Source organism: Polyodon spathula, chromosome 1 (assembly GCF_017654505.1).
Source record: "Polyodon spathula isolate WHYD16114869_AA chromosome 1, ASM1765450v1, whole genome shotgun sequence".
In the NCBI taxonomy this organism is placed as follows: domain Eukaryota; kingdom Metazoa; phylum Chordata; class Actinopteri; order Acipenseriformes; family Polyodontidae; genus Polyodon; species Polyodon spathula.
Genome location: NC_054534.1, coordinates 49,600,447 through 49,627,453, shown reverse-complemented (window position 1 = coordinate 49,627,453; position 27,007 = coordinate 49,600,447). Strand labels below are relative to the sequence as shown.

General features: G+C 42.6%; 1 protein-coding gene across 1 annotated transcript in view; it reads left to right on the top strand.

Annotated features, from left to right (window-relative positions):
• LOC121320899 (zinc finger protein GLIS3-like) overlaps positions 1 to 27,007 on the top strand; it is a 241,771-nt gene that overhangs the window by 9,977 nt on the left and 204,787 nt on the right. The window contains exon 3 of the mRNA XM_041259711.1: positions 13,798 to 14,005. Within this exon, the coding sequence (XP_041115645.1) occupies positions 13,798 to 14,005 (208 nt within the window). The remainder of the gene's footprint in view (positions 1 to 13,797; positions 14,006 to 27,007) is intronic.

The following is a 27,007-nucleotide window of genomic DNA, read 5'->3' as shown; positions in this document are numbered from 1 at the left end:
AATTTCAGTATCTCCCATATGATATGTACAATGCACATTTTTATTTCATGCGTGCAGTACCTTACACTTTTCTCTATTAAATGTAATTTGCAGTTATGAAACTTGTCTAGATCATTTTGAATGACCTTTGCTGCTGCAACAATGTTTGCCACTCCTTCTGTTTTTGTATTGTCTGCAAATTTAACAAGTTTGCTAACTGTACCAGAATCTAAGTCATTAATGCAGATTAGGAGTAGCAGAGGACTAATGTGTAGGTTTCAACAGAGATTGTTCTAATAAAGACACTGTGATTAAAGTTATATTCTTGCATCTTGGATCTCGTGTTATTACACTTACTATACCAGAATCTAAGTCACTAATGTAAATTAGGAGTAGCAGAGGACCTAATACTGATCCTTGTGGTACTCCACTGGTTTTACTTCGCTCCATTTTGAGTTTTTTCCTCTAATCAGTACTTTCTGTTTTCTACATGTTAACCACTCATTAATCAATGTGCATGCATTTCCTTGAATCCATACTGCGTTCAAAGTTTGAGAATTAATCTTTTACGTTGGATTTTGTCAAAAGCTTTCTGGAAATCTAAATGAACCATGACATATGCTTTGTAGTTTTCCATTGTCGATATTGCATCCTTAAAAAAGTCAAGCAGGTTAGCACCCTGGAATCCTTCAAATAAGCAAGATGGGCCGAAGGGCCTCCTCTAGTTTTTAAACTTTCTTATGTTCTTATATGTGATCAATAATCATTGAAATTTAAGTTGTTAGCTAGCCATTTTGCAACAGCATTGGTAATACAGGGAGTCCCACTGAAAGTAGTCCAGTAAGTATTACAACGTACAAATACATAATAATGCATAAACAATCACATGATAGAGCAGCAAAGACATGTACAAGAATCATCTTTATTACAAACTCAGTTTATACAGGAATGCCACTCCCAATGTGGACGTGGACTGAATGCCAACTTCTAACTGAACTGACACGATGTAGCTTGATGCACAGGCTTGCAGAGATCCTGAATTAAAAGAAAAAAATACTCCCTGTCAACTGACAGGTTTCATTTGTTGTTCTGTTGTTTCTGCCTGTAGTAGAGTAACTGCTAGAAAGTGTATTTTGAGAAGTGAAGGTGTGCTTCCAGCACATAGGTTGTACAGCAGATTAGATGCATTCTATGGTACTGGAAATAACAGATACAGGTAACAGTCTTGCTAGTCATTGAACTGTCAGAAAGTAAAAAAGAAAAAAACTTACCATTCATAAGTCCTTTGCTTTTAGTGCTTTGCTCCATAATGCAGTTCTGTGACTAACTTTCTATTGAAACGACAACTGCATTTATTGTGTTGCATGCACTCGATTATATTAATAAATAGTGTCACAGGGAATGAATTACGGTATCCTGAGAGGGTCAAAACAGAGGGTGATTAACATGCTTTAAAAAAATGAATTAAAAATAAAATGTACACATTTAAAATAAGCTACCTGTGATTAATTAACAGTCCTACTTTTTACATTTCTTTAGGATAAAGCAGCTCCCTTTGAGGTGTGGTCGTTACAGTTTTTACACAGCTGTATTGTATGATTCTTAAAAGTTCCTTTGCTGCTGGTGATATTCTGTCTCTTAAAAAAACAGCTTCAGCTTGATAGGTTCTTACTGGTTGAGGAATAACTTGATGACAGTTGAGGGTGGTTATTATCATAGATGCAACAGACAGGCAATCACAGGACTCTCCCCTTTCCAGCCGGGTGTGAAAGGCATGATGGGATATCAGTGGAACGCTTTCCAGATGATATACAAATGCTTAAGTGCAGAGGTGCTGGATCATTACAGTCCGGTTTCATGCAACAGTTATGATGGTGACCAAATGTGTGTGAGTACTATTGTGCAAAAAAATGGTTGCAATGAATAAAAAAAAATGTAGAACAGCGAAAAACAAAAGTAGACATGCATTTACAAGTGAAAAAGTTTCAGTTTTTGTTTGTTTTGTTTAGTTTTTTGTGTGAACTCCAACAAACCTGTGGTATCTTTCCCCAGTCAAATCGTAGAGTGCCTAAGTAAGCTCGGTAATTTACCAGAATAAAAAAGTCACGAAAAAGAAACTATAGAACATAAAAAAGCGCAAGCAGATAGTCAACGAAAGACAACACATTGTTCAAATTCTTTGTCGTGTTATATATTTAAGGTAAGGCAAATTTATTTTTCAGTTAAAAGTGCTCCCAGCTATAATGTTTTGCCACCCAGCTGTACAGAATTCGTGGGGAGAACACTGTGACTAATTAGTAAAGTGTTGTTTGACTGGATTTATTTTTTAATTATTTTACATTATGTGGACTGTTAACATTTCAAAATGCAGTTAGTTTGATAAGATTTGCACCATATGTGTATTACTATTTGTGGGGTTAGCAGTACAAGGCTTATGCTGTTGATAGATACAAACAGTGTGTATAATACAGTTTTGAGTCATTGACAACAGGTTCTTTTATTTTTTTCTTTGCTGTTCAAAGCAGCTACTTTTAAGTTTTAATCAAGATCATCTAATAGCTTTATCTCCTGTAGTATAAAGGCTGTGGTTAAGACATCTCTCCACATAAATCAGCTCTGGCAGGGCTGGAAGATGAGGGCAGGAACTGGAGTAATCTTTACAGGGGCTGAGTCATTCAACGTGGGCTTAATCCTACCTCTTATTCACATTGTCATGGTGCTGACCATTGGAAGGTGAATAGGACCTTTTTTTGTTAGGACAACAAAGACCCTGGAAAATTCCAATTAATTAGCACGCCTGGGCCTAATGAAAGAATAAAACTGAAAAGAGAAATGCCTTTAGCTTTGAGAGCAGTGCAAGCAAATAGGGACAATGCAGGTTTGAAATATTTGTGGCTGTTTGTATAATTTTCCCAGGCTTTGCCTCTAGTGTCTAGGGCTAAAGGAGGGGCAGAAGGCTTTGTTTGGGTTATGATGTAATAAAGTTGCAACGTATAAATACCCAAATAGGACTTATTTAAAGAATAACATTGAATTCTAAAGTCAGTGTAATTAGAACTTTTAGAGTAATGCGCTAACAGTGCAGTAAAGCTGTTACTTGGCTCAGAAGATTAAGTAGTCATTGTTGTGACGGAATGCTAATGTACAAGTGCTTTGTGTGAGTTTACATTGCAGGTTTTTAATACTAGAGCATAATAATTTCAAGGCCAATGTAAACAGTCAATTACCAAATATTATGGATCAGTTTTGTTTGTTTAGTTGTTACTGAAAAAATATTAGCTATCAAACAACAAAAGATATGATAACTGACTGCAATTACTTTATGCTGTGTAAAGTGCCAACACTCCTTCATAATGGTAATTAATCTAAACAGAAACATAACAGAGAAGCAGACAATATATTATATATTATTTAAGTGATAGTGCTTGTCGATGAAGCTCTCTACTATGTGTAATGTGATATGGTCTATAATACTGTAATGTGATATGGTCAGATGAATCATACTTTACCATGTTCTCGACAAATGGATGAGTGCACATGTGGGGCAAACCTAAAGAACTCTACATTTTTGAGTGCTTGGTTCCAACAGTGAAGGGTTCTGGTGGTTCCGTTATGTTGTGGGGTGCATTTTGCTGGCATGGTTTGGGTGCACTCATTCCCTTAGAAGGCAAGGTCAATGCTAATCACTACTTAATGGTACTGAGTGATCATCTTCACCCCACGGCGCATAGCGGCTGTTCTGGCCGCACGTGGTGGCCCAACGCCATATTAACTGACTTTACATTGGTGTTTCCATTTTTTTTATCAACTACCTGTAGTTTATCTGAACAGTGCCAGATATTTGAATGGAGCAATATTATTGAAATGTTTGTATCTCTGTTTGTTGTTGTTGAAAGGTGCTGTATCTGAGTTCCAGTCTAGCTGACAGGCTGTGATTGGTGACTCGGCAGTTGCAGGTACAGAATTAGTTGCTTTCATCAGTGCAAGGTATCAATTGACTGGTTTTGGTGGATAATAAAATACTTTTGGACCAATTATGTCTTTGTTTAGTGTTTCCTGTCCAATAGATGTGAACTACGCTTAAAAATACAGCAAGTCAAAATTAAAACCCAGTGCGCAGAATTACTTTATATTTGATTCATAGGTGATGCGGTGACGTTCCAGCAGGCATCTACTGTGTATTAATGCCTGCTATATCTGGAAGTTGATTGGCTGATGACGCAGAGTCATTTTTTAATATAAAATAAGTAATAAGTAAAAAATAAAATAACAGGGATACATGTTCAAATCTAAGGAAATCAATGGTCCTGTTATAGGCGAGTACCCAGGGTCTAGAAAATATGGGCATGATTTCAGAGAATACTACTTAGATTGAAATGGCCAGTACGTACTTTGAGAAGTATTTCAGCCCCTAGAGGTATACAACAATAAACTGGTGCTATGCAAGTGAACCCGAAGTTAGACACAAAAAGTTATGTTTGTATTCGTCAATTAGAACATCAGCGAGCTGTCTCTCACAATGAAGTAGTGGATTCCAGTTTGAACTTTAAGCATCAATCCTAGATTCTGGTCTTAGTTTTGAGGCTCATGTTTTGTCATTGATTTAAGTCTTCAAAAATGTTTTGCCAGTGCACAAAGTTGCGACATATGTACGAAAGGGAAATGCCTAGTGCATCACAAAAGATTCTCATAAGCAAATTCGTAAGGGCAAATTTACAGCAAGATGCTCCAGGGAATATGCAGATAAGTTATTAGCATCTCATTGACCTCTGAAATGTTCTTGATTACACCTGCAGAGCAGGTGCGCCTGTGCATAATGATACGCACAAAAGTGAGCATCTAATCGCTCCATTACTTGCACATGCTTAACTTTGCACCACTTAGGACTTGGTGTAAATGATGTGACAGGAATATGATAAGTAGATAAGTAGGGGCCCGGAAAATTCACTGTGTTTATTTAAGAAATTCACGAATGACAATCAAAAAGTTTTGTAAATGTTTAAAATGTATGTTGACACATTAATTACAATGACTGTAATTTCCATAGCATATTTTGCTGACTCTAATCCCAAAATATTAAATACGGGAGAAACGTTAACTGCAAACCTGAAATGATAAAACCAAAGCTAGAAGTATGTAGAAATATCATTGTACAGTATAAGGAATTTACCAGTCATGAAGCCGGTATTTGTTTGACCCCGTTGCTGTGGTAACCAAATGCACGGCATTGATGCCGGACCTTGTACAGCTACTGTAGCACTGCTTCTACTTGATAAGAGTATAAAATGAACAGGGGAGGTGAAGAGTAATGTAAAATACTGTAAGTAAAATAAATTGCATGTTTTTTATGGCAGGCAGACAAATACGTGATTTCCGTGAAATTACAAATGTTTTTTGACAGTGACAAAGAAAAAATAAACCCAGTAGTCACTAGTGACGACTGCTTCTGTTTTGTAGTTTGTTTAATGTTAGTAGTTTAAACACAACCGCACAATATAATAGAGAGACAGATAAAGCAGAAGATCATACTACTATCATCTCTGTGGAACTATAAAAAATGTTGCTCATACTACCTACGTTCCATTGAGCTCAGTGGTTGTTGCTAATTCTGCATTTTTGTCATTTGCTAATCTTAAAAAGAGTGTGTCTCCAGGCAGAATCTATTTTCTGAAACAAGTTGTGTGTACAGTGCTACAGTGACTACATCTTCCTTACAGGGAGAGGAAAGGAAACAGTTTTATCATTGAATATACAGCTAACATTATTTTTTGTATGTTTTATCATCGTCTTATATTACCAGTACAGTAATTGAGATGATTTAACAACGGTAATGGAAATCAATACATAGTTGTAAATTAAATAAGACTGTTTAAAGTATTAAAGGTGCCCCTATCAAAACCTTCATAGTTGTTTTAAACGATAAGCAGTATGCAATATAATGTATTTGCATTGCAGGGTGTTGATTGGGAAAAAAAACATTGTTGAAGTGAAGTTTCTATAGCTATGAGAATGACTATTGACTGTCGTGATCCCTTTGCCTGTGTGAAAGGGCTATGACGGCATTATACCGGCACAGATTGTGCAGTTTCGTGCTATGTGTGGGTATTTTAAAGATTTTTTTTTAACGTCTTAAACTGCTCAGTAGCTCCATTTGTGTGTGAAAGGGGTATTCGATATGAAGTCAAGATTTCAAGCAACAGCCACACAATTCCCCCTGCAGAGCCTACACTGTTCTGATGTGTGGTGCAGTCACTTCATTTAAATACTGCCCACATTCAGATGCACAGGTGCAGTTTTCAACACTCCGCAGTTAATACATAGCCCACAACTTATGAGATGCGCACTTGTGCAGTTCAAATTAAATATGCACCCGCATTGACTTGTTTTTAGTACATAGGCCCCCTAGATATTAACTACGCTCTTCAAGTTTTAAGTCACTGACCAATCCCTTATTTAGGTGCGTCATTTTCAGAGTTTTTCTCCTGGCGCTCCCTCCCTCTGGAAACCCCAGCATCCAGTTGTCAGAAACTCTGACACTGGAGGAATTTAAGTCTCTATTAAAAACCTACTGTTTTCCAAGCTTATGGAAAATAGACATTTTATATGTTAGTATTTTTAACCCTTTGTGGTCCATTTATTCAGCGCATGTCAGACGTGTCAGGTCTAATTTATTTTCACATGCACCGTTTAAAAGTAATTTTATTCACAGTAAAACAGAGTTAAAAGGCACTGCATATCAAAAGGACCCTCAGTACTGCATCTCCAGCCCAGCCCCACTCCTTGTTAGCTGTATTTATCACCTATCTCTTCATAGTGGTACGTACTGATAAATTATCTCCTGATTACTCGATTTATCACCAGACTCCTCAATAATAATATCCAAGTTATTATTTAATTACTATAACATCTCAAAAAGCTTGGCAAATGTCTGTGATTTTCTTTGAGCGCTGGATATGGAAGCAGATATATTGTTTGTTTATGTCCATGTTATGTCTGTGGTGACGGGACAGTGGGCCCGATATTCTAAAGGTTTGCGCACCGTGCAGAGGGGTATGTGTATGTATGGCCGTTGTGCCGAAATTGTGCCAAGTTGCCATATTCGAAACATCCTTTAGCACGTCACAATCCATTCTGCGCTGTGCACAAATAAAATGCATGCATCGCGCAATATGGGGGGAGTGGCCAACAATATGTGTGATCCTGGTATATTCGAAGATATGAGCCAAGCACGAAACCAGGTTTGTGAAGTGCAGAGTAAGGATTGTAAAAGGACTGCGTTAACTCCGCGCACACTACCATTCCAGCACTGACTGCAAACAGGCAACAATGGGAAATTTGGGTAGCATGCAGCGTGTCCATCGACGTGTGGATGTGAATGATGCAAGGAACACACCCAGCAAGAGCAACCCCGACATAGGTGAAGATATACTGAAAGGGTGCACCGGCCTCGGCACACATATGAGGAGCTCAGCAATGAGCAAATCGTGTCCAGGTATCATCTCAACTCATCTATGCCACATGCTGCATGATGACCTGGCTAGAACAAACCTGCGCAGTCATGCCTTGTCTGAGCAATTGGTAGTGTCTGTCTCTATGTGTATCCTGGCTACCGGGACCTTCCAGAAGGTAGGAGGTAATACAGTGGGGATCACCCAGTCAGCCCTGTCCGCCACCTCGACTGGTTCATAACCGCGTTGCTGCAACGTGCTGAGGAATATATTAAATTCCCCAGTTCCAGAACAAACAGTGAGGAGATAATGCAGGGTTTTTCAGAGGTCGCGCGCTGCACGCTTTTTCCAGTATTCGTGCAATTGACTGCATAGTGCAATTGGACTGACACCCATATATACTATCCGGTACCTGTATCATATATATATATATATATATATATATATATATATATATATATATATATATATATATATATATATATAATTTATTATCCTTGTAGTCACATTGAGATTAAAACCTCTTTTACGAGTGAGACCTAGCAGCAAAGTGTAACACTTTTTTTTTTTTTTTTTTTTTTTTTTTGGTTCCTGGGTAGTAAGTGTTATTTCCTAATTGCTTATGCCTCAAAAGTATAGAAAATATCTATTATTCCCCACACACTTTGCTTTTGTGACCAGGACAGTGATATTTTGAAATTTACCTATTTTCCAGAACATTCCAGATAGATTCAGTGCTGAGTAAACTTGGAGTAACTTCTAGAACTTTCTAGAACTTTCCAGTAATATAAATAGTAGTATAAATACAGGGGCCTTAAGCCCACCAGTTCAGTTTAGTTCCAGCTGCCTAAGTGGATACATATCTGCATTTTTCTGAGATGGCATCAAGAGGCTGCAATGGTAGCATTCCTGATGGGTCTCCAAGGCGGTTTTACCAAGTTTCCCTGCTATCTTTTTCTTTGGGACAGCAGGGACACCAAGGCACACTACCACAAGCGGGACTGGCCATAGCGGACCGAGTTCTGTGTGGGAAGGAACAACGTCAAGTGGGAGCCACTGGTGGACCCCCGGAAGGTGCTGATGCCACCGCTGCACATCAAATTGGGCCTTATGAAACAATTTGTCAGAGCTCTAGATAAGGAGTCGGCAGCCTTCAAGTACCTTCAAGACTTCTTCCCTAAGCTGTCTGAGGCAAAGGTCAAAGCCGGTGTCTTCGTTGGACCACAGATAAAGAAGATCCTGGAGTGCAATGAATTCCCCAAGAAGCTCACTAGTAAGGAGAAAACGGCTTGGAACAGCTTTGTCACAGTGGTTCGGGGCTTCCTGGGCAATCACAAGGCCGAAAACTATGTTGAGCTGGTTGAGACTCTGGTGAAGAACTACGGCACAGTGGGCTGTAGGATGTCTCTCAAAGTCCATATCCTTGATGCTCATCTTGATAAATTCAAGGAGAACATGGGAGCGTACTCGGAGGAGCAAGGCGAGCGCTTCCACCAGGATATACTGGACTTTGAACGCTGCTACCAAGGACAGTATAATGAGAACATGATGGGAGACTACATTTGGGGGCTGATTCGTGAAAGTGATTTACAGTATAATCGTAAATCCCGAAAAACTACTCACTTCACAGTCTTTTGTAGTCATTTTTGTATTACTTTAGTATAAATAGATGTTAGTTTGGATTCATATGTTGTTTTTTTCTGACTTTATGTGAACGAAAAGACCGTTTTCTCATTGGAAATAGGTAAATTTCAAAATATCACTGTCCTGGTCACAAAAGCAAAGTTTGTGGGGAATAATAGCCATTTTCTATACTTTTGAGGCATAAGCAATTAGGAAATAACACTTACTACCCAGGAACAAAAATTATGTTACATAGTGTAATCATAATACACAAAAGTAGTCAACTATTTAAAACAATTACAACTCTCAGTCACAAAATCATGCAGTTTACTCTTAAATTGCAATAAAGATATCTGGGTCTGCAGCTTTAGTTTGGACTGGAACTCATTCTAGGACTATGGGCCTTTACCAGCCTCAGTACGCACATTTGGGATTTTAAAATGCAAAAGAGAATAAGATCTGAGGCTATGGTTTCTATGGGAAGCTATAAGGTATTCATTTAAATAAGTATATTCATTTAATTTACATTGAATAGCCTTATATACCAGAATATACCAGTGCTTCAAGCTGCATAAAGCCAAAGAAGTCCAGCCTACCAAATCGTATAATATACAATGATGAGTATTAAATCTTGTATTTGTATTGTACCTCAATGCTGCATGATATAGCTAGTCCAGTTTACTAAAAGTTGGTAGTGATGCAAACCTATATACTGCATTACCATAGTCAATTTGCATCAAAAACATACAAGCAAGAACCCTCTTTTTTTTTGTTTCCATAACATATATGACATGTTCATATCATAGTGACGTTTATAGCGTATTCCCATCCCCAACAGATGAGTGTGGAAACATGCACTCACCTCTGTCCAGCACACTGCCTTCGTTCTGTTCCTTTTATACGGTCATATTAGCGTATGGCAATGCATCGGTAATTAGAAACATGTGATGCAAATGTATTCTAGGTGGACATTCAGTATGCATATAGCTCAATATGGACAGCGGTAGTGTGTTTACATATACAGTTATATGTGTTCTTCACTGCTCCACAGGCATATCGGCATCCAACGTGTACCATCAAAGTATGGAAATGTAGATTGAAGACTGAAGAGGGGAGGGGGGTCCTGCCTGTTTTCTTTGCTGTGTGTTGCCACACATCTGTAAATTAATTATATAAATACGTCATACACCCATCTTGTGGCCCATTGCTTTATTTGGCTATTCCATAGGTTGCTGTGCATTACGGGTGAGGGGTGGGCAGCTGCAGTTAATGTTCTCCTAAAATCAGACCTGTGATACGATCAACCAATCAAAGACCTGTATTTTCTCTGCAGCAGTCCAATCATAAGTTAGCTGAGGCGGGACAAACAGTTCTGTTAATTGTAATTTCTGGCCGTTTTTATGCAGGGGTCTAGTTTGCTGAATGTCGGTGTTGCTAATTGTACAGAGACTGTTCATTTATTGAGAATCATAGTAGGCTACAATACATTTTAGGAGCCTATTTAGAATTAATTATGATTCTTACAAAAAAATGGCATAATGAAAAAAATCCATTCCGGCGACACTCAAAACCTTACAAAGGGCTTAATCATAATGTTCAAATGGGTGAGTAGAATGAATAACATAACGCATTTCTGTGTATTGTGTATATAAAAATGCTTGATTGATGTTTATTTTGCAGGTGAATGACCTTGTTACATTTACAAATCAGAGAGTGCTACCACAGTTAGACTTTGTCACGGCACGACTTATATATATAAAAAAAAATAAATCATTCAGAAAAAAAGACAGTATCCAAAGCCTTTTTTTAAATTTTACTTCAAAAATATACAGCTATGTCGGATCAACTGTCCTTTAAAGAAACCTATATTGTATTTTCTTGTGATACAATACTGTCCGTATTCATAAAACAGTGGTGTTATCAGTATATTAATTTGAAAACTCGGCGCCTAGCTATGGATCCAATTGTGTATTTGAATGGTCCATATGTATGTCTGCACGATATATTGTGTGGTCTCGTCTGCTGTCATATCGGTACATGCTGTAGCAACACCAATGATAGCAGCTTGTCGCATTACTAATGGGGTGACTGTTCATCATTCTGCATTCTCGCTTGGCTGTTGTGTGCAGTTGCTATATTGGTAGTGAATGTGCAGATGGTTTTGCGAGGCACAAACACGTTTGCGAATTGCGCAAAAAAGTGCTATAATCCAATGTCTTGCAACTGCTTTGTGCCATTTTGGAATATCTCTCATTTTGTGCCAAACCACTATTTTTTTCCGAGGCACAAATTTAGTGAGGGGATTGTGCAAGGATCGAAGCACGGGCCCCATGAGTATTGCTCAGATCCGCCTCCGATTTTTTTTTGGCTTCGGCCATTGAAAGCCATTGTTGTAATTATAGTTCAATTTGTACTTGTTTTATAAAGCACTCTGTGACGGTTTGCCATGAAAGGCTCTATATTAAAAATGAACTGATGGATTGATCAACAACCAAAATAAAAGTATTTTAGCTCTACTCATGTTGAAATGAGTCGACCCCAAGTTGTGAAAATGTTAGACGTCCATCCTGTACATCCTGTACTGTATAGATCAGTTGTGTGTTTATTGAATATTGAAATAAAAAACTTACTTAAGTCTTTAAAGTTATTGAGAAACTAGTGGTATACAGTGTGGAGGTGGCATGTTGTTTGTTCCTCTGCACAACAAAACTACTTAGAGTAAAAATATTTTGATTTCTAATTTTTCTAACTTTTAATCTGTTAAAAAATATGCATCTGTTTTCTAAAGTGGACCTCCGTTTTACCTACTGGCAGATCTACTTTTTAGTGTTTTTTAGGAGCTTTTAAATGAATAAGTAATGAGCATTTAAACTGTGTAATCCATTCAAAAAATGGTCTTGTGTACTGCCAAACTATGCCTTCCTGTCAGAATTTGTCACCCTTGTTATTTTATAGGAAAGGAAGGCAGTAAGTACATTATGGTAAACCATACTGCAGTGTCAGAAAATACCACCCCTACATCTTGCCATGTCCTGTATATTCTGTAATAGAGGTAATGATTTGCGACAAATATTTTGAGGTCAGAAAATGCCACTTGTATATTCTGTATTTATATATATATATTAAAAAAGAATTCGACAGCAATGGTTTTTACCCTGGTTTTCTCCCCATTTTGGAATGTCCAATTATTATTTTTATCCCGGTTCACCGCTGCAACCCCTCGGTGACTCGGGGAACGGAGGCTGAAACACACATCCTCTGAAATGTGCTCCTGCCAATCCATCATTTTTTTGCACTGCGGATCCACAGCGAAGCCACCAGACTTATAGTACCGGAGGACAACACAGATCTGAATGGCTACATTCTTGCCTAAATAAGCATGAGTGCTTAAATAAGCACGGTAATTTACCCTAATAAACATTATTTTAATTCTTTGTCGTATTATATATTTAAGGTAAGGCAAGTTTATTTTTCCATTAAAAGTGCTCCCGGCTATAATGTTCAGCCGCCTGGCTGTTCAAAATTCCTGGGGAGAACACTGCAACTGTTTATGTAAGGTGTGTGCATTGTTTAAATTTTTTTACATTTTGACCACTTTTTTAAACTTTTAAATTGCATTCCCTGCCTTAAGATGGCTTCCCATGTACCTGCACAGACCTCTCAGAACTACGTTTCCCACCATCCTCCTGCTCACATATGTAGCTGAGATGGATTTACCAGTGAGCAGGAGGATTTTTTGTAGGCAGAAAAAAACATATTAAAATGATTTCAATTAATTCCTCTCTGTGTTTCTCATTTTTGTCTGAAATGGCTCCTCATTTGAAAAATAGATTGTCAGATCATTATATATTCTGCCAAAAAGTGTCAGAATAATGAACCAAACGTGGATAGATTCCTGATGTTTTTTCTGCAGCTTTAGAAAATACTCAAATCGGAGGTGCAAAAAAACGGTTGCAGTAATGATGTATAACATTGTCCTTCAGTGGATCTCCTTACGATCACGGTAATGGTGTATAACACTATCCTCCAGTGGATCTCCTTACGGTTGCAGTAATGGTGTATAATACTGTACTTCAGTGTATCTCCTTACGGTTTCAGTAATGATGTATAACACTATCCTCCAGTGGCTCTCCTTACGGTCACAGTAATGATGTATAACACTATCCTGCAGTGGATCTCCTTACGGTCACAGTAATGGTGTATAACATAGTCCTTCAGTGAATCTCCTTATGGTTTCAGTAATGATGTATAACACTATCCTCCAGTGGATCTCCTTACGGTCACAGTAATGATGTATAACACTGTCCTTCAGTGGATCTCCTTACGGTTTCAGTAATGGTGTATAACACTATCCTCCAGTGGATCTCCTTACGGTCACAGTAATGATGTATAACACTGTCCTTCAGTGGATCTCCTTACGGTCACAGTAATGGTGTATAACACTGTCCTTCAGTGGATCTCCTTACGGTCACAGTAATGGTGTATAACACTGTCCTTCAGTGGATCTCCTTACGGTTTCAGTAATGGTGTATAACACTATCCTCCAGTGGATCTCCTTACGGTCGCAGTAATGATGTATAACACTGTCCTTCAGTGGATCTCCTTATGGTTGCAGTAATAGCGTATAACACTATCCTTCAGTGGAGCTCCTTTGAAAATAACCCCTATTTCTCTTTCTTCCATGGCTAATGTATTACTAATAATACCAACTTTTGACTTTTGTAATAATAACATTACTTTCTTACAGGAAGCCTTGGCTATGGCCCACAGTGCAAAGCCATTGGGAAAAGCAGCTGCAACAACTTAGTGGTCACAAACAGCCCCATGATGGTCCAAAGATTAGGGCCTATTTCTCCTGTTTCCAGCCAGGTGACAGCTACAGGAAATGACCTCAGCGCCAGCCTCCAGCAGCCCATGAATTCTTCCAATCTTGTCATCCCACACTCAGGTGCAAGGTATGGTGACACATCTGTTAATTAAATCTAATGGACAAAAAACACTATTGGTTTTATTCAAACAAACTCAACATACTGAACAAATGTTAACATTACAACAATAGCCTGGGGGATGCAGCTGCCCCCCACAGTTTAGGAATTTATAATTATATATGCATGAGAACAGAGACAGATCCACCACTGTTTAAATCATTAAAATAGTATGTGTAAGTCGACTTGTTTCCTCAATTTCAGCACCTCATATCTCAGTAATCATTCCAGATACAGACTTCACCTTGACATTTTGAAACAGTTTTGTCACCCGTATTACTGGTAATCAAAACCTCAAGCTTTTGGAATATTGTTGCCATAGTTTGGTTTTCAGATCATGGAGACTTTGTGATGTTAGGTTTATGTTTGAAGTGCAACTCTATTCTGTGATTTTTCCAGTCAATTCCACGTATCTTATCATTAAGACTTATTTGCTACCGGTTGCTGCCGGATCTTTAACACTGCAAATCTGTTTTTATTGACCAGATTTCAGAATCACTGGATAAAGTAACACGTATTTAATAGGTTAATGGCTAGGATAATGCTGGGAAGGTGAAATAATGTCTGAAAATGAATCTGCTTCTGTTTTATTAGTAAAAAAAATATTGGTATAAACTTTCAAGCCATTTATAGGAAAGTGTTTTAGTTCATGGTTTATTTCATGTTACCGCTTAATCCCACTCCAAAGCTTTTAAAACATTTCTTACCTTTCATTCTCTCATTAGAAACCTTTCACAGGTCCTTTGTTATTTTCCTGTTTTTTTAGACTATAGTCTCAGTTTAACTCTGTGGAAGCAAATTTGTCCTGCTACAATACTTTGTGTTTGATAGAAGTAGTGAACCCTCACAGAACAGCAAATGGTTTCTACTTAGGCAGATGTAATAAAGATATTCAAACCCTTACTAATGATGATGTGGAGTTCTTAGAGAAAGATGTGTCTATATGAGAAATTAAGGATGCTATAATGGGATTACCAGATGGTAAAGCTCCCGGAGCTGATGGTTTACACATTTTACACATTAAAAAATAAATATTATCTATGTGTATATTAAATACATTTAAATATGTATTTATAAAAGCCTCCCTAATACTATGAACATGGCATTCATCTCCTTAATAAAAAAGATAAAGATCATCTAGAATGTTCTAGAGGCCTATTTCCTTAACTAATCAAATTGTAAAATTGTAACAAAGATTTTAGCGAAAGAAAAGACAGGATTTATTAAAGGTCGAGTCTCCACAGAAAATATAACTCAAGCAAGATTGCAAATGGTACCGTCTATAGCTTTTTCTTTAGGTGCTAGAGTGGGAATTCCTTATACACCAAAATTTCGCATTCTTTCAGTTCGGAATTGTGGTTGTTTGGATTTGTGATTTTTAGTTCTTGTCCTATATCTTTTTTTTTTTCGTTTTGATGCAGCCATTGTAATTTAAGCCTTGTTTTTATGATATACTGTTGTGACAAAGTGCCCGCCCCTGTGTATATTATCTGTTATGTGTTGCGTGTGGTGTGTTTAAATGTTGGTGTATAGACATTGGTACACGGGATATAAACGGGTCTGTGTAACACGAGTGTTTAAAATGTATATGTGTATTTAGGCACGAGGATTGCGCAGAACTTCATGTGCAAGTAAAAAGTAATAATATGTGAGCACGAGGAATTGCACTTTATTAATTCACGTTCTGGGATTCAAGTGAATAATTAATTAGTAATTGAATCCCAGCACAATAGTATATATAGATGCACGTTTTCACATACTCGGGGTTGGGTGTTCGGTGAGTGGAGAACGGGAGAGAGAGTAGGAGAGTGATAATTTCAATTACAATTGCTATTGCGTGCTGGAGGGACCAGCTCGATACTTGTGTGTTCAAAACTCACCGTGTTTGTCAGTGTCTGTCCGAGCACCGTTTTGTTAAGTTTAGTCCGTTTTTGTTTCTGTTTATTTTGGCTGCCAGTGCCGTGTCCTGTTTTTGTATTGTTCCAACCATTTATTTTCTGTCTGTCTGTTAATTCATTAAATGCTGAGCGAGACCATTCGCTCAGCTCCACCAAACTCCACCTCTGTCTTTGTTTATTTTCCTGCTTCTGGTCTGACGCCACCCACTCCGGCCGTCTTTGTGACAACTGTATATTAAAATACTGTGTTTACTGGCACTGAACTGAAGTAGCTTTACCTTTTGCAGTTAATACAGGTTTTGAGCATGTACATTACATTTCATGGATAACTACTGCTGTAACTACTCCCTGATTGGCTGAAGCTACATATTGGGCCTACAGAATCTTGGGGCACATCAACGTTGTTCGGATTTTTGATCAGTCTGGATTATTGATGTTCAGATTTGCAACATTTTACTGTATAAATGCTTTGCAAAATAAAATTTGTGAATAAATGTAGAACTTTGATATCAACTTTATACTCCAAACCTGAGGCAGCTGTTTCTACCGGTTTAATGAAAAATATTTTTTCTTCGATACCTCATTTAATGAATACCCATTTAAATGGCTGTAACAGGGGACGTGTTGTGTGTGTGGGTCGTCACTGAATAATCATGAGGTAGACACAGAGCACTGGGTGTTGACACAGGTGATCAGATTTATTAGTAAAACTATGGTAGCCCTAGTGTCACATTTAATAAACAAACCAAAATAAAGATAAAAATTGAAATGTGACACACAAAATGGTGAACGCTAGTCCCACTAAAAGGAACGCACTGCTCCAGGAATCTACTACTCTATGCAAACCCTCTCTAACTGCTTAGGATCAACATTATGTAAACTGACCTATATCTGTGTTCCCGGAGTCTCAGCATTCTCAGAGACTCCTGCTTCTTCACACAACCTTTTCTAATGGTCTAGACTGGGCAAAGCCTTCACAAGAACCGTCTTGGAGTGGAAGGGTTTTGTGTAGTAGGTCCTTGTGACAGAGATTGAATGACGCTTGGTGTTAGATCTCTCTCCCGACTTGAGAGGGAGATTAATGGAACAGAGTACCCTGGACGAAAAGGCATGACACTTTATTCCTGTGGGTAGATGGAAGTCGGCCTGCTAGAAAAGGGGCGGAGCAACGGTAACCGAACTCAATAACTTGGACAGGAAACGGCGTGACAACCGCGGATTGGAGAAGCGGATGCGCTCGTTGACCAACTGGTCATAAGGGAGGGTATAAAATAGGGACGTAGCAAAGTAATCTGTTCCTTTGTAAATGGTTAGCATTCAACCAAGAGAAATGTGAGTGTGCTGTTAGTCTGTCTTGTAACACTGTCTGTTTGTGTCGTCTTGTCAAGAGTACTAACACTATTTGGTGCTGCCGCCGCAGGCCAACAACAAACCCGGACATCACAGCACTTACCTGTTTGCACAATGAACTTTGTCTTTTCACCACAAGCACTAGTTTCACACACTAAATAAAACTGTGTTTGTGTTCTGTGTTACATGTGGGTGAGGAAAGAAACTGGACTTTTGTTACGGGTCAAACTCGTGGATTACTGTAACAAAGTGCCCGCCCCTGTGTATATTATCTGTTATGTGTTGCGTGTGGTGTGTTTAAATGTTGGTGTATAGTCATTGGTACACGGGATATAAACGGGTCTGTGTAACACGAGTGTTTAAAATGTATATGTGTATTTAGGCACGAGGATTGCACAGCACTTCACGTGCAAGTAAAATGTAGTAATATGTGAGCACGGGGAATTGCACTTTATTAATTCACGTGCTGGGATTCAAGTGAATAATTAATTGGTAATTGAATCCCAGCACAATAGTATATATAGATGCACGTTGTCACATACTGGCGGTTGGGTGTTCGGTGAGCGGAGAACGGGATTGGAGACGGAGGAAATAAGTAAAGTAATAATAATAACGAAGTATCTGCTCACCGTGTTTGTTAAGTTTAGTCTGTTTTCGTTTGTGTTTATTTTGGCGTAGAGTGCCGTGTCCTGTGTTTTGTGTATTTCATTCCTTTTCCTGGCTCTGACGCCGCCCACTTCGGCCGTCACTGTGACACGTGGTGTCCTGCGTGGGATTTAACAGCGCCTCCAAGCGTCAGACCAGGAGAGGTTTTTTTTTTGTGTGGGAGAAAAAAAAAAAAAAGGGGGCGTTTTTGGATTACAAAAAAAAAAAAAAGAAATGGGGAGAAGCAGGAAAGAGGATAAAGAGGTGAGGGACAGGGAGGAGGAGTGCCGCCTAAGGGCCAGACATCCCCAGCGATGTAACCAGTCCTTGCCGGGGTGCCTCCTCTGCAACCAGGACCATCTCTTTGCCAATTGTCCCTTCCGCTGCCCCTACCAGGAGGGAGAGGAGGAACTGCCGCAGGAGAGGAAGGTGAAGTTTTGGGGGAGGTGGCAGGAGAACGTATAAGGCGGACTTGAGGCGCTAGTCCCAACCAGCCGCTGCCTCTCGCACCATCTCCATGGTGAGGCATACAGAGTCTCCTGCAAGGAGAGAAGGAAGCCGCACCAGTTCCCCGTTAAGAAAGTGATGGGAGAGGTTCCGGTATCCCCAAGTGAGACTACACACATCCTCCTTCCCACCGACCCACCACTCATTCGGTACGTCCGTTCGGAGTCCTGACCGTCTTCCCTCAGGACCGCCTGGGACAGCTTTGCCATTGCGGCTCTGCCGTCCTGCCGCTACAGACGGAGGCAGGGTCTCCCACCTCTGCCGCGGGAGAGGATGGTGGGCATGGGCGCCTCTGCTCCATCCGCCACCTCCACAATCACCTCGACGGAAGACGGAGGCGTTGAGGTGGCCGTCCGCTCCATCTCTCGTCGTCCCGACGGAGCTGCCTCGCGTCTCCTCCTGTCCGTCTACCCGTCCAAAGTCAGGATGGCCGAGGACGGCAGCCCATGGACCTCTTCCGGTGGCTCCATCTGGCCAGGGGGGAGCCTGGACTGCTCTGTTCAGGAGACTCCTCCACCGGCAGGAGGGAGAGCAGCAGGAGCTCCCCACCTCCACCGCCAGTTCAGAGCAGCACAAACCTCTGCTCCGCCACCTCCACCGGCAGGGCAGAGCAGCAGGAGCTGCCTCTGCCTCCGCCACCTCCACCGGCAGGCGCAGAGCAGCAGGATCTGCCTCTGCCTCCTCCACCTCCACCGGCAGGAGAGAGCAGCAGGAGCTGCCTCTGCCTCTGCCACCTCCACCGGCAGGAGCAGAGCAGCAGGAGCTGCCTCTGCCTCCGGACTGCCTTGTGATACATATCCCGCCGGAGAGCAGCAGGAGCGGCCTCTGCACCGTCTGGGGGGTCGTATAGTGCTCAGCAGGAGCTGCCTCTGTTCTCGTCCCCCAAAATCGTGTCGTCCTCGACGGGCGGAGGTTGGTAGCGGTAGAGCTGCTATCTTCTGCCACCTCGCACCGCAGAGAGCAGTCAGGAGGGTCTTCTCTGGTACCTGTTCCGCTCAAAATTAACCTCCCTCCAGCTCGTCCTTCGATAAGAGGGAGCTTGGCGGTCTACAGGATCTCCTCTCGGAGACGGAGACGGGGGAGTTGCAGGAGCTGCCCTGCCATCTGCCACCTCCACCAGCAGGGGGGGGGGGAGAGCAGCAGGAGCTGCCTCTGCCTCCGCCACCTCCACCGGCAGGAGGGAGAGCAGCAGGAGCTGCCTCTGCCTCCGCCACCTCCACCGGCAGGGGGAGAGCAGCAGGAGCTGCCTCTGCCTCCGCCACCTCCACCGGCAGGGGGAGAGCAGCAGGAGCTGCCTCTGCCTCCGCCACCTCCACCGGCAGGGGCAGAGCAGCAGGAGCTGCCTCTGCCTCAGCCACCTGCAGAGGGTGAATGCCTGCAGCAGAGGGTGAATGCCTGCTGGGTCCCTGTCCACCAGCAGAGGGTGAATGCCTGCTGGGTCCCTGTCCACCAGCAGAGGGTGAATGCCTGCTGGGTCCCTGTCCACCAGCAGAGGGTGAATGCCTGCTGGGTCCCTGTCCACCAGCAGAGGGTGAATGCCTGCTGGTATCACTTCCCCCACCAGCAGAGGGTGAATGCCTGCTGGGTCCCTGTCCACCAGCAGAGGGTGAATGCCTGCTGGTATCACTTCCCCCACCAGCAGAGGGTGAATGCCTGCTGGGTCCCTGTCCACCAGCAGAGGGTGAATGCCTGCTGGTATCACTTCCCCCACCATCACGAGGAGAGGAGCTGGAGCTTCCTCTGCCTCCACCTCCATCAGGGGGAGAGGAGCAGGAGCTGCCTCTCCCTGCACCACAAGGGCCAGGACTAGATGCTGGCGGTCCTCAGCAGCCCTTGCATAGGCTGCTGAGGGAAGCACGGGGAAGAACCTCCCGGCTGCAGTGGCCGAAAAGAGGGCCAACACCCGCACCCCAGCTTGTCCTGACTGCCAGCCTCGCTTCGCCCAGGGATGCCAGCCTCGCTTCGCCCAGGGATGCCAGCCTCGCTTCGCCCAGGGATGCCAGCCTCGCTTCGCCCAAGGATGCCAGCCTCGCTTCGCCCAAGGATGCCAGCCTCGCTTCGCCCAAGGATGCCAGCCTCGCTTCGCCCAAGGATGCCAGCCTCGCTTCGCCCAAGGATGCCAGCCTCGCTTCGCCCAAGGATGCCAGCCTCGCTTCGCCCAAGGATGCCTCTGCATCGCCTGGGGTTGCCCGCCGCTCTGCATCGCCTGGGGTTGCCCGCCGCTCTGCATCGCCTGGGGTTGCCCGCCGCTCTGCATCGCCTGGGGTTGCCCGCCGCTCTGCATCGCCTGGGGTTGCCCGCCGCTCCGCATCACAGCCGGAAGTACTGTGGCCGGAACCCCACGAAGGGGAGCTGCCGGCCACGAAGAAGGGGGAGGAGGTCTGGAGACCGCCAACCCCAGCAGCAGTTTCGCTGCCGGAGGAGGGGGAGGAGGTCTGGAGACCGCCAACCCCAGCAGCAGTTTCGCTGCCGGAGGAGGGGGAGGAGGTCTGGAGACCGCCAACCCCAGCAGCAGTTTCGCTGCCGGAGGAGGGGGAGGAGGTCTGGAGACCGCCAACCCCAGCAGCAGTTTCGCTGCCGGAGGAGGGGGAGGAGGTCTGGAGACCGCCAACCCCAGCAGCAGTTTCGCTGCCAGAGGAGGGGGAGGAGGTCTGGAGACCGCCAACCCCAGCAGCAGTTTCGCTGCCGGAGGAGGGGGAGGAGGTCTGGAGACCGCCAACCCCAGCAGCAGTTTCGCTGCCGGAGGAGGGGGAGGAGGTCTGGAGACCGCCAACCCCAGCAGCAGTTTCGCTGCCGGAGAAGGGGGGGGAGGTCTGGAGACCGCCAACCCCAGCAGCAGTTTCTCCGCCGGAGATCGTGGGGGAGGTCCGGAGACCTGCTCCCTCTGCAGTTTCTTCCCTGCAGGAAGAACGGTGGTTGAAGCCCCACCAAGGGGAGCTGCCGGCGCCGAAGGAGGGGGAAGGTCAGGAGACCACACCCCAAGCAGCCTTTCCGCTGCTAGGACTACCCTGGCAGGAGAATGCTACCCTGCTGACAGCATTACGACCTGTGGGCCCCTGGAAGCCTCTGGTCCTGGCCAAGGACTTTGGGCGGGACTTTTGGGCTTTTAAGGGGGGAGGTGGCCATTGAGGCCATGTGTGCTTTGCACAGGAGGGGGTATATGTAACAAAGTGCCCGCCCCTGTGTATATTATCTGTTATATGTTGCGTGTGGTGTGTTAAATGTTGGTGTATAGTCATTGGTACACGGGATATAAACGGGTCTGTGTAACACGAGTGTTTAAAAATGTATATGTGTATTTAGGCACGAGGATTGCACAGCACTTCACGTGCAAGTAAAATGTAGTAATATGTGAGCACGGGGAATTGCACTTTATTAATTCACGTGCTGGGATTCAAGTGAATAATTAATTGGTAATTGAATCCCAGCACAATAGTATATATAGATGCACGTTGTCACATACTGGCGGTTGGGTGTTCGGTGAGCGGAGAACGGGATTGGAGACGGAGGAAATAAGTAAAGTAATAATAATAACGAAGTATCTGCTCACCGTGTTTGTTAAGTTTAGTCTGTTTTCGTTTGTCTATTTATTTTGGCGTAGAGTGCCGTGTCCTGTGTTTTTCGTGTTTGTGTAAACCTTTTATTTTGTATTAAACCGGCGCCAACAGGCGTCTTCATCATTTCATTTCATCCGTCCTGTGTTGTGTGTATTTGCATTACCTTTCCTGGTTCTGACGCCGCCCACTTCGGCCGTCTCTGTGACAATTACAAACAAAGTGATACATACCGCTGTATCAATTCCATCATTTATTATTTACAGGTTTGCCATAAGGCTCTGAACATTGTTAATTAATTCAGTAAACACCCTTGCACCTGGAAATCATTGTCTGTCTGTTTTGTCTCCACTTTGCACTACACACACCTGTATTCACTCACCACTTTGCCACGGTCCTGCATAACAGACAGTCTCCCCCTTGATGTAAACAAATACACACTTTTTCTCTGCGCCAGTCTGTGTAGCACTGGCCATGCAGCAGCCCCGAATTGTTGCACAGTTTCTTTTTGACCTACATGCAGCATCCCCGGGCATGCCCCCCAGCCAATTCGCACCTCCCGATCAGCTCATGCAGGGCAATCCTAACTGGTCCATTGGTTGTCTAGTAACACACATTTGTGCAGGAACAAGCGACAGGGCTCTCCCTTTCACAATGGCCTAAAGAATGGAATAAAATACCAAGATAACCCAATAACATAATATGACAGGTCATGAGCAATGTCTGTATATAGTAAATAGTGTTGTCTGTAATTATTATAAATATTTTATGGCAAACCTGACACTCCTGCGAAAGCCTATGTAGGTGTGTTCAGGCGGGGTGGCAGGCCCCACATGTTTACCTGTTCCTATCCAGTTTTAATAACTATATAGAAACTGTTAAAGACAGAAGTTTAAAGGACTAGGGGCTCTTAAAAAAACAAATCCCCTGGGCTGGATGAGATCCTCGCAATATTACTCAAGGAAATGAAAGAAGTTATTTACAAACTGCTAACTAAGATGATGCAGCAGTCTCTTGAGACAGGGGTTGTACTGACAGACTGGAAAATTGCAAACGTAATACCGATCCACAAAAAGGGAAACAAAACCGAACCAGGTAACTACAGACCAATAGCCTGACTTCTATTATAAGAACATAAGAAAGTTTACAAACGAGAGGAGGCCATTCGGCCCATCTTGCTCGTTTGGTTGTTAGTAGCTTATTGATCCCAAAACTGTAAACTTATAGAAACTATAGCAAGATACAAAATGGAAAATGACCTATATGGTAACAATATACTGGGAGACAGTCAACATAATGTGTAACCTGCTTGATTTTTTTGAGGATGCAACATCGACAATGGATAATTGCAAAGCATATGACATGGTTTATTTAGATATCCAGAAAGCTTTTGACAAAGTCCCACATAAAAGATACATTTTCAAACTGAATACAGTAGGGATTCAAGGAAAAGCATGCACATGGATTAGGGAGTGGTTAACATGTATAAAACAGAAAGCACTGATTAGAGGAGAAACCTCAGAATGGAGTGAGGTAACCAGTGGAGTACTACCACAGGGACCTATACTAGGTCCTCTGCTCTTCCTAATTTACATTAGTGACTTAGATTCTGGTATAGTAAGTGTAATAACACGAGATCCAAGATGCAAGAATATAACTTTAATTACAGTGTCTTTATTAGAACAATCTCTGTTGAAACCTACACATTAGTGTTCTCTCAGGACTTCCTAAACCCCCACGGTATCCTAGGTAGAGGGTAAGTATGTAGGGCGCTACTGACCTCTAGTGGCATAACTTGAACTGCATTATGTACATAAACATTCACATTACCACACTCTCCCCCCTTAAGATTTCAGCTTCTCTAAAATTTGGAAACAGTTTAAACACAGTTATAAACAAAATGTAACACTAATACACTAGATGTCCCTGAACTATTGCCGTAACAACAACTACACACAATAGTCCATCGTCATAGTCCTTCAGGTAACCAGGCTTTTTGACAGTTCTTTGGGAACGACGCACAGCTTGTGCCATGCTTTGATTGTCCCTGCCCACCTTTGGGGAACTCCCAGTTTGTTCCTCTGGTTTCAAAGCAAGCTGCTCTGAGACAGTGTCTGCATTGTTTGGAACAAGTTCATCTGGCATGGTTACTCTAGCTGGTGGTTGTAGAACCTCTGCAGGTGTGTCCTGCACAATATCCTCTGACCCAATAGTGTTGTCCTGTTGTCTAGACAGGATCTGATCTATGTGTCTGCGTACTATTCTGCCATCTCCCAGCATTACCTTGAAAGATACAGGACCAGTCACTGTTACAATGACTCCTGGTATCCACTTGGGACCGTAACTGAAGTTTCTTGTCACAGAGTCTCCGTCTCTAAAACTCCTCCCCTTTGTGTGCTCCTTTTGTTTATTCTGCTTAAGTTCCACCTTCCTCTTTAAATCGGGATGCACTAAATCAAGCGTAGACCGAAGTTTCCTCCCTAGTAACATCTCTGCTGGGGAGAGTCCTGTGGTAGTTTGAGGTGTTAACCTATAGCTGAATAATACCCTTGACACTTTAGTTGACATACTTCCTTGTCCCGCTTTCTTCATCGTCGTCTTGAATATTTGAACTGCTTGTTCTACAAGACCGTTGGAAGACGCATGAAACGGGGCTGATGTAACATGGACAATGCCATTTTTGTTCATGAATTCCTTGAACTCTGAGCTGACAGAACAGGTGCCTTTATCAGAAACTACCATTTCTGGTAATCCCTGATTGCTAAAACTTTTTCGCAAACAGTCAATTGTAACAGCTGATGTTGCTGAAGTTATCAGGTAAACATCCATCCATTTGGAATGAGCATCTATGAGTATCAAAACCATCTGCCCCATAAATGGTCCTGCATAATCTATGTGTAATCGCTTCCAGGGTCTGTCTGGCCACTCCCAGGGATGTAGCGGGGCTGTGGCTGGTGCTTTCCGGTGTTCCTGACACTTGCTACATGCCTTTACCCGTGTCTGTATCTCCTCATCTAGTTTGGGCCACCAGAAATAACTTCTGGCCAGAGCCTTCATGCGTGAAACCCCTGGATGGCACTGATGCAATTGTTCCAACACATCCTGTTGTCCTCGCTGTGGGATGATGACACGTGCTCCCCACAAGACACAACCATCTTGCACATTCAATTCTGTCTTCCTAGCAGAATAAGGTGTAAAATCTGTTCCTTCTCCCTGCTGTGGCCACCCCCTTAACACGTACTCTCTCACCCTAGACAGTATGGAATCTTTACCTGTCCACACTCTCACCTCCTCTGCGGTCACCATCGCTATGTCTTCCATCATCAGCACCCTGTCTTCCAGACCTGTGGATTGGGAAGTGTCCGGCAGTGTCACACGACTCAAGGCGTTTGCATTGCCGTGGTCCTTACCCGCCTTGTAGACTATCACTTACTCATACAGCCTTCATTTCATTGAAGAGTGAAAGAAGCGGTTTATGATCTGTGCATATGGTGAACTTTCTACCATAGAGATACTTGTGAAACCGTTGCACCCCGAAAATCACAGCCAGTCCCTCTTTATCAAGCTGAGAGTAGTTTCGTTCAGCTGATGTGAGTGTTCTTGACATCTGACATGAGGTGTGAAAGTACTGTGCCTATCCTGTAGGGGGAGGTGTCACAGGACAGAATCATCTCTTTTTCACTGTCGTAATGCACAAGTATATCTCTGGATTTCATTAGCTTTTTAGATTTCTCAAAAGCAGCCTCCTGCTCTTTTTTCCATTGCCATTTTGTGTCTTTTCTCAACAATCTGTGCAGTGGAGCCAACAGTGTTGACAGGTTAGGTAAAAACCTGTTATAATAATTCAATAGTCCTAAATAAGCCTTAAGCTCTGTTATGCTGGTAGGTGCAGGTGCATTTTGGATAGCTTGTACCTTGTTCTTAAGTGGGTGTAGTCCTGTGGCATCCACTTTGTGACCCAGAAACTCAGCCTCACTTCCCAGAAAGGTACACTTCTCTTTAGCCGTAGGCCTGCCTCCTCCACTCTCTGAAGTATCTCGCTTAGCATTTGCAGGTGCTCCTGATCATTCTTGTCTGTAACCATGATGTCATCCAGGTAAATGGCTACATGGGGAATTCCCTGCAGCAAACCCTCCATAATTCTCTGAAAGATAGCTGGACTGGATGAAACCCTGAATGGAAGACGGTTTACAGTAAATAACCCTTTGTGTGTGTTTATAGTTATGTACTTTTTTGATTCCTCATCCAATATTACCTATTGATAGGCATGACTCATGTCCAATTTGCTGAATTTTGCCCCTCCTGAGAGCTTTGCAAAAAGATCTTCAATTCTGGGAATGGGATACTGTTCCAGTTTGGATACCCGATTTACAGTAAGTTTGTAATATCCGCAAATCCTCACAGAGTTATCAGGCTTTAGCACTGGGACTATGGGAGCTGTCCACTCAGAGAATTTCACTGGTTCAATTATTTTGTCTCTCAAGAGGCGGTCCAGCTCAGCCTCCACCTTTGGTTTCATAGCATAAGGCACAGGTCTTGGCTTAGAACCTTGGTGTTGCCTCTTTGTCAACATATATTTTAGCCAGTGGGCCTCGCAATGTCCCCAATTCCTCTTTGAATACATTCTCATGTTTCTTCAACACATCCTGGAGTGTTGTTTTGTCTCTACCTATCTGGTTTACAGTGCCCCAGTTTAATTGCAACTCCTTAATCCAACCGCGGCCCAGTAGGTTTGGTCCTTTGCCAGACACTACTACTACTGGCAGCTGTTTAACAGTCTCTTTGTACTGTACAGTTAAGTTTGCAGTACCCAATGTTTTCACTCTTTCGCCTGTATAGGTTTTGAGATGCAGGGAACATGCCTTTAGCGCAGGTACTTCTGCCCCATTCCTTAGTTTTGAATACTCTGTTTCATTCATAATTGTAAGACTGGACCCCGTGTCAACCTCAAATTGCACATCCGACTTCTTGACTTTTAACTGTAATGTGATAGGCGCTACCTTGGGAATGCTTGTCTC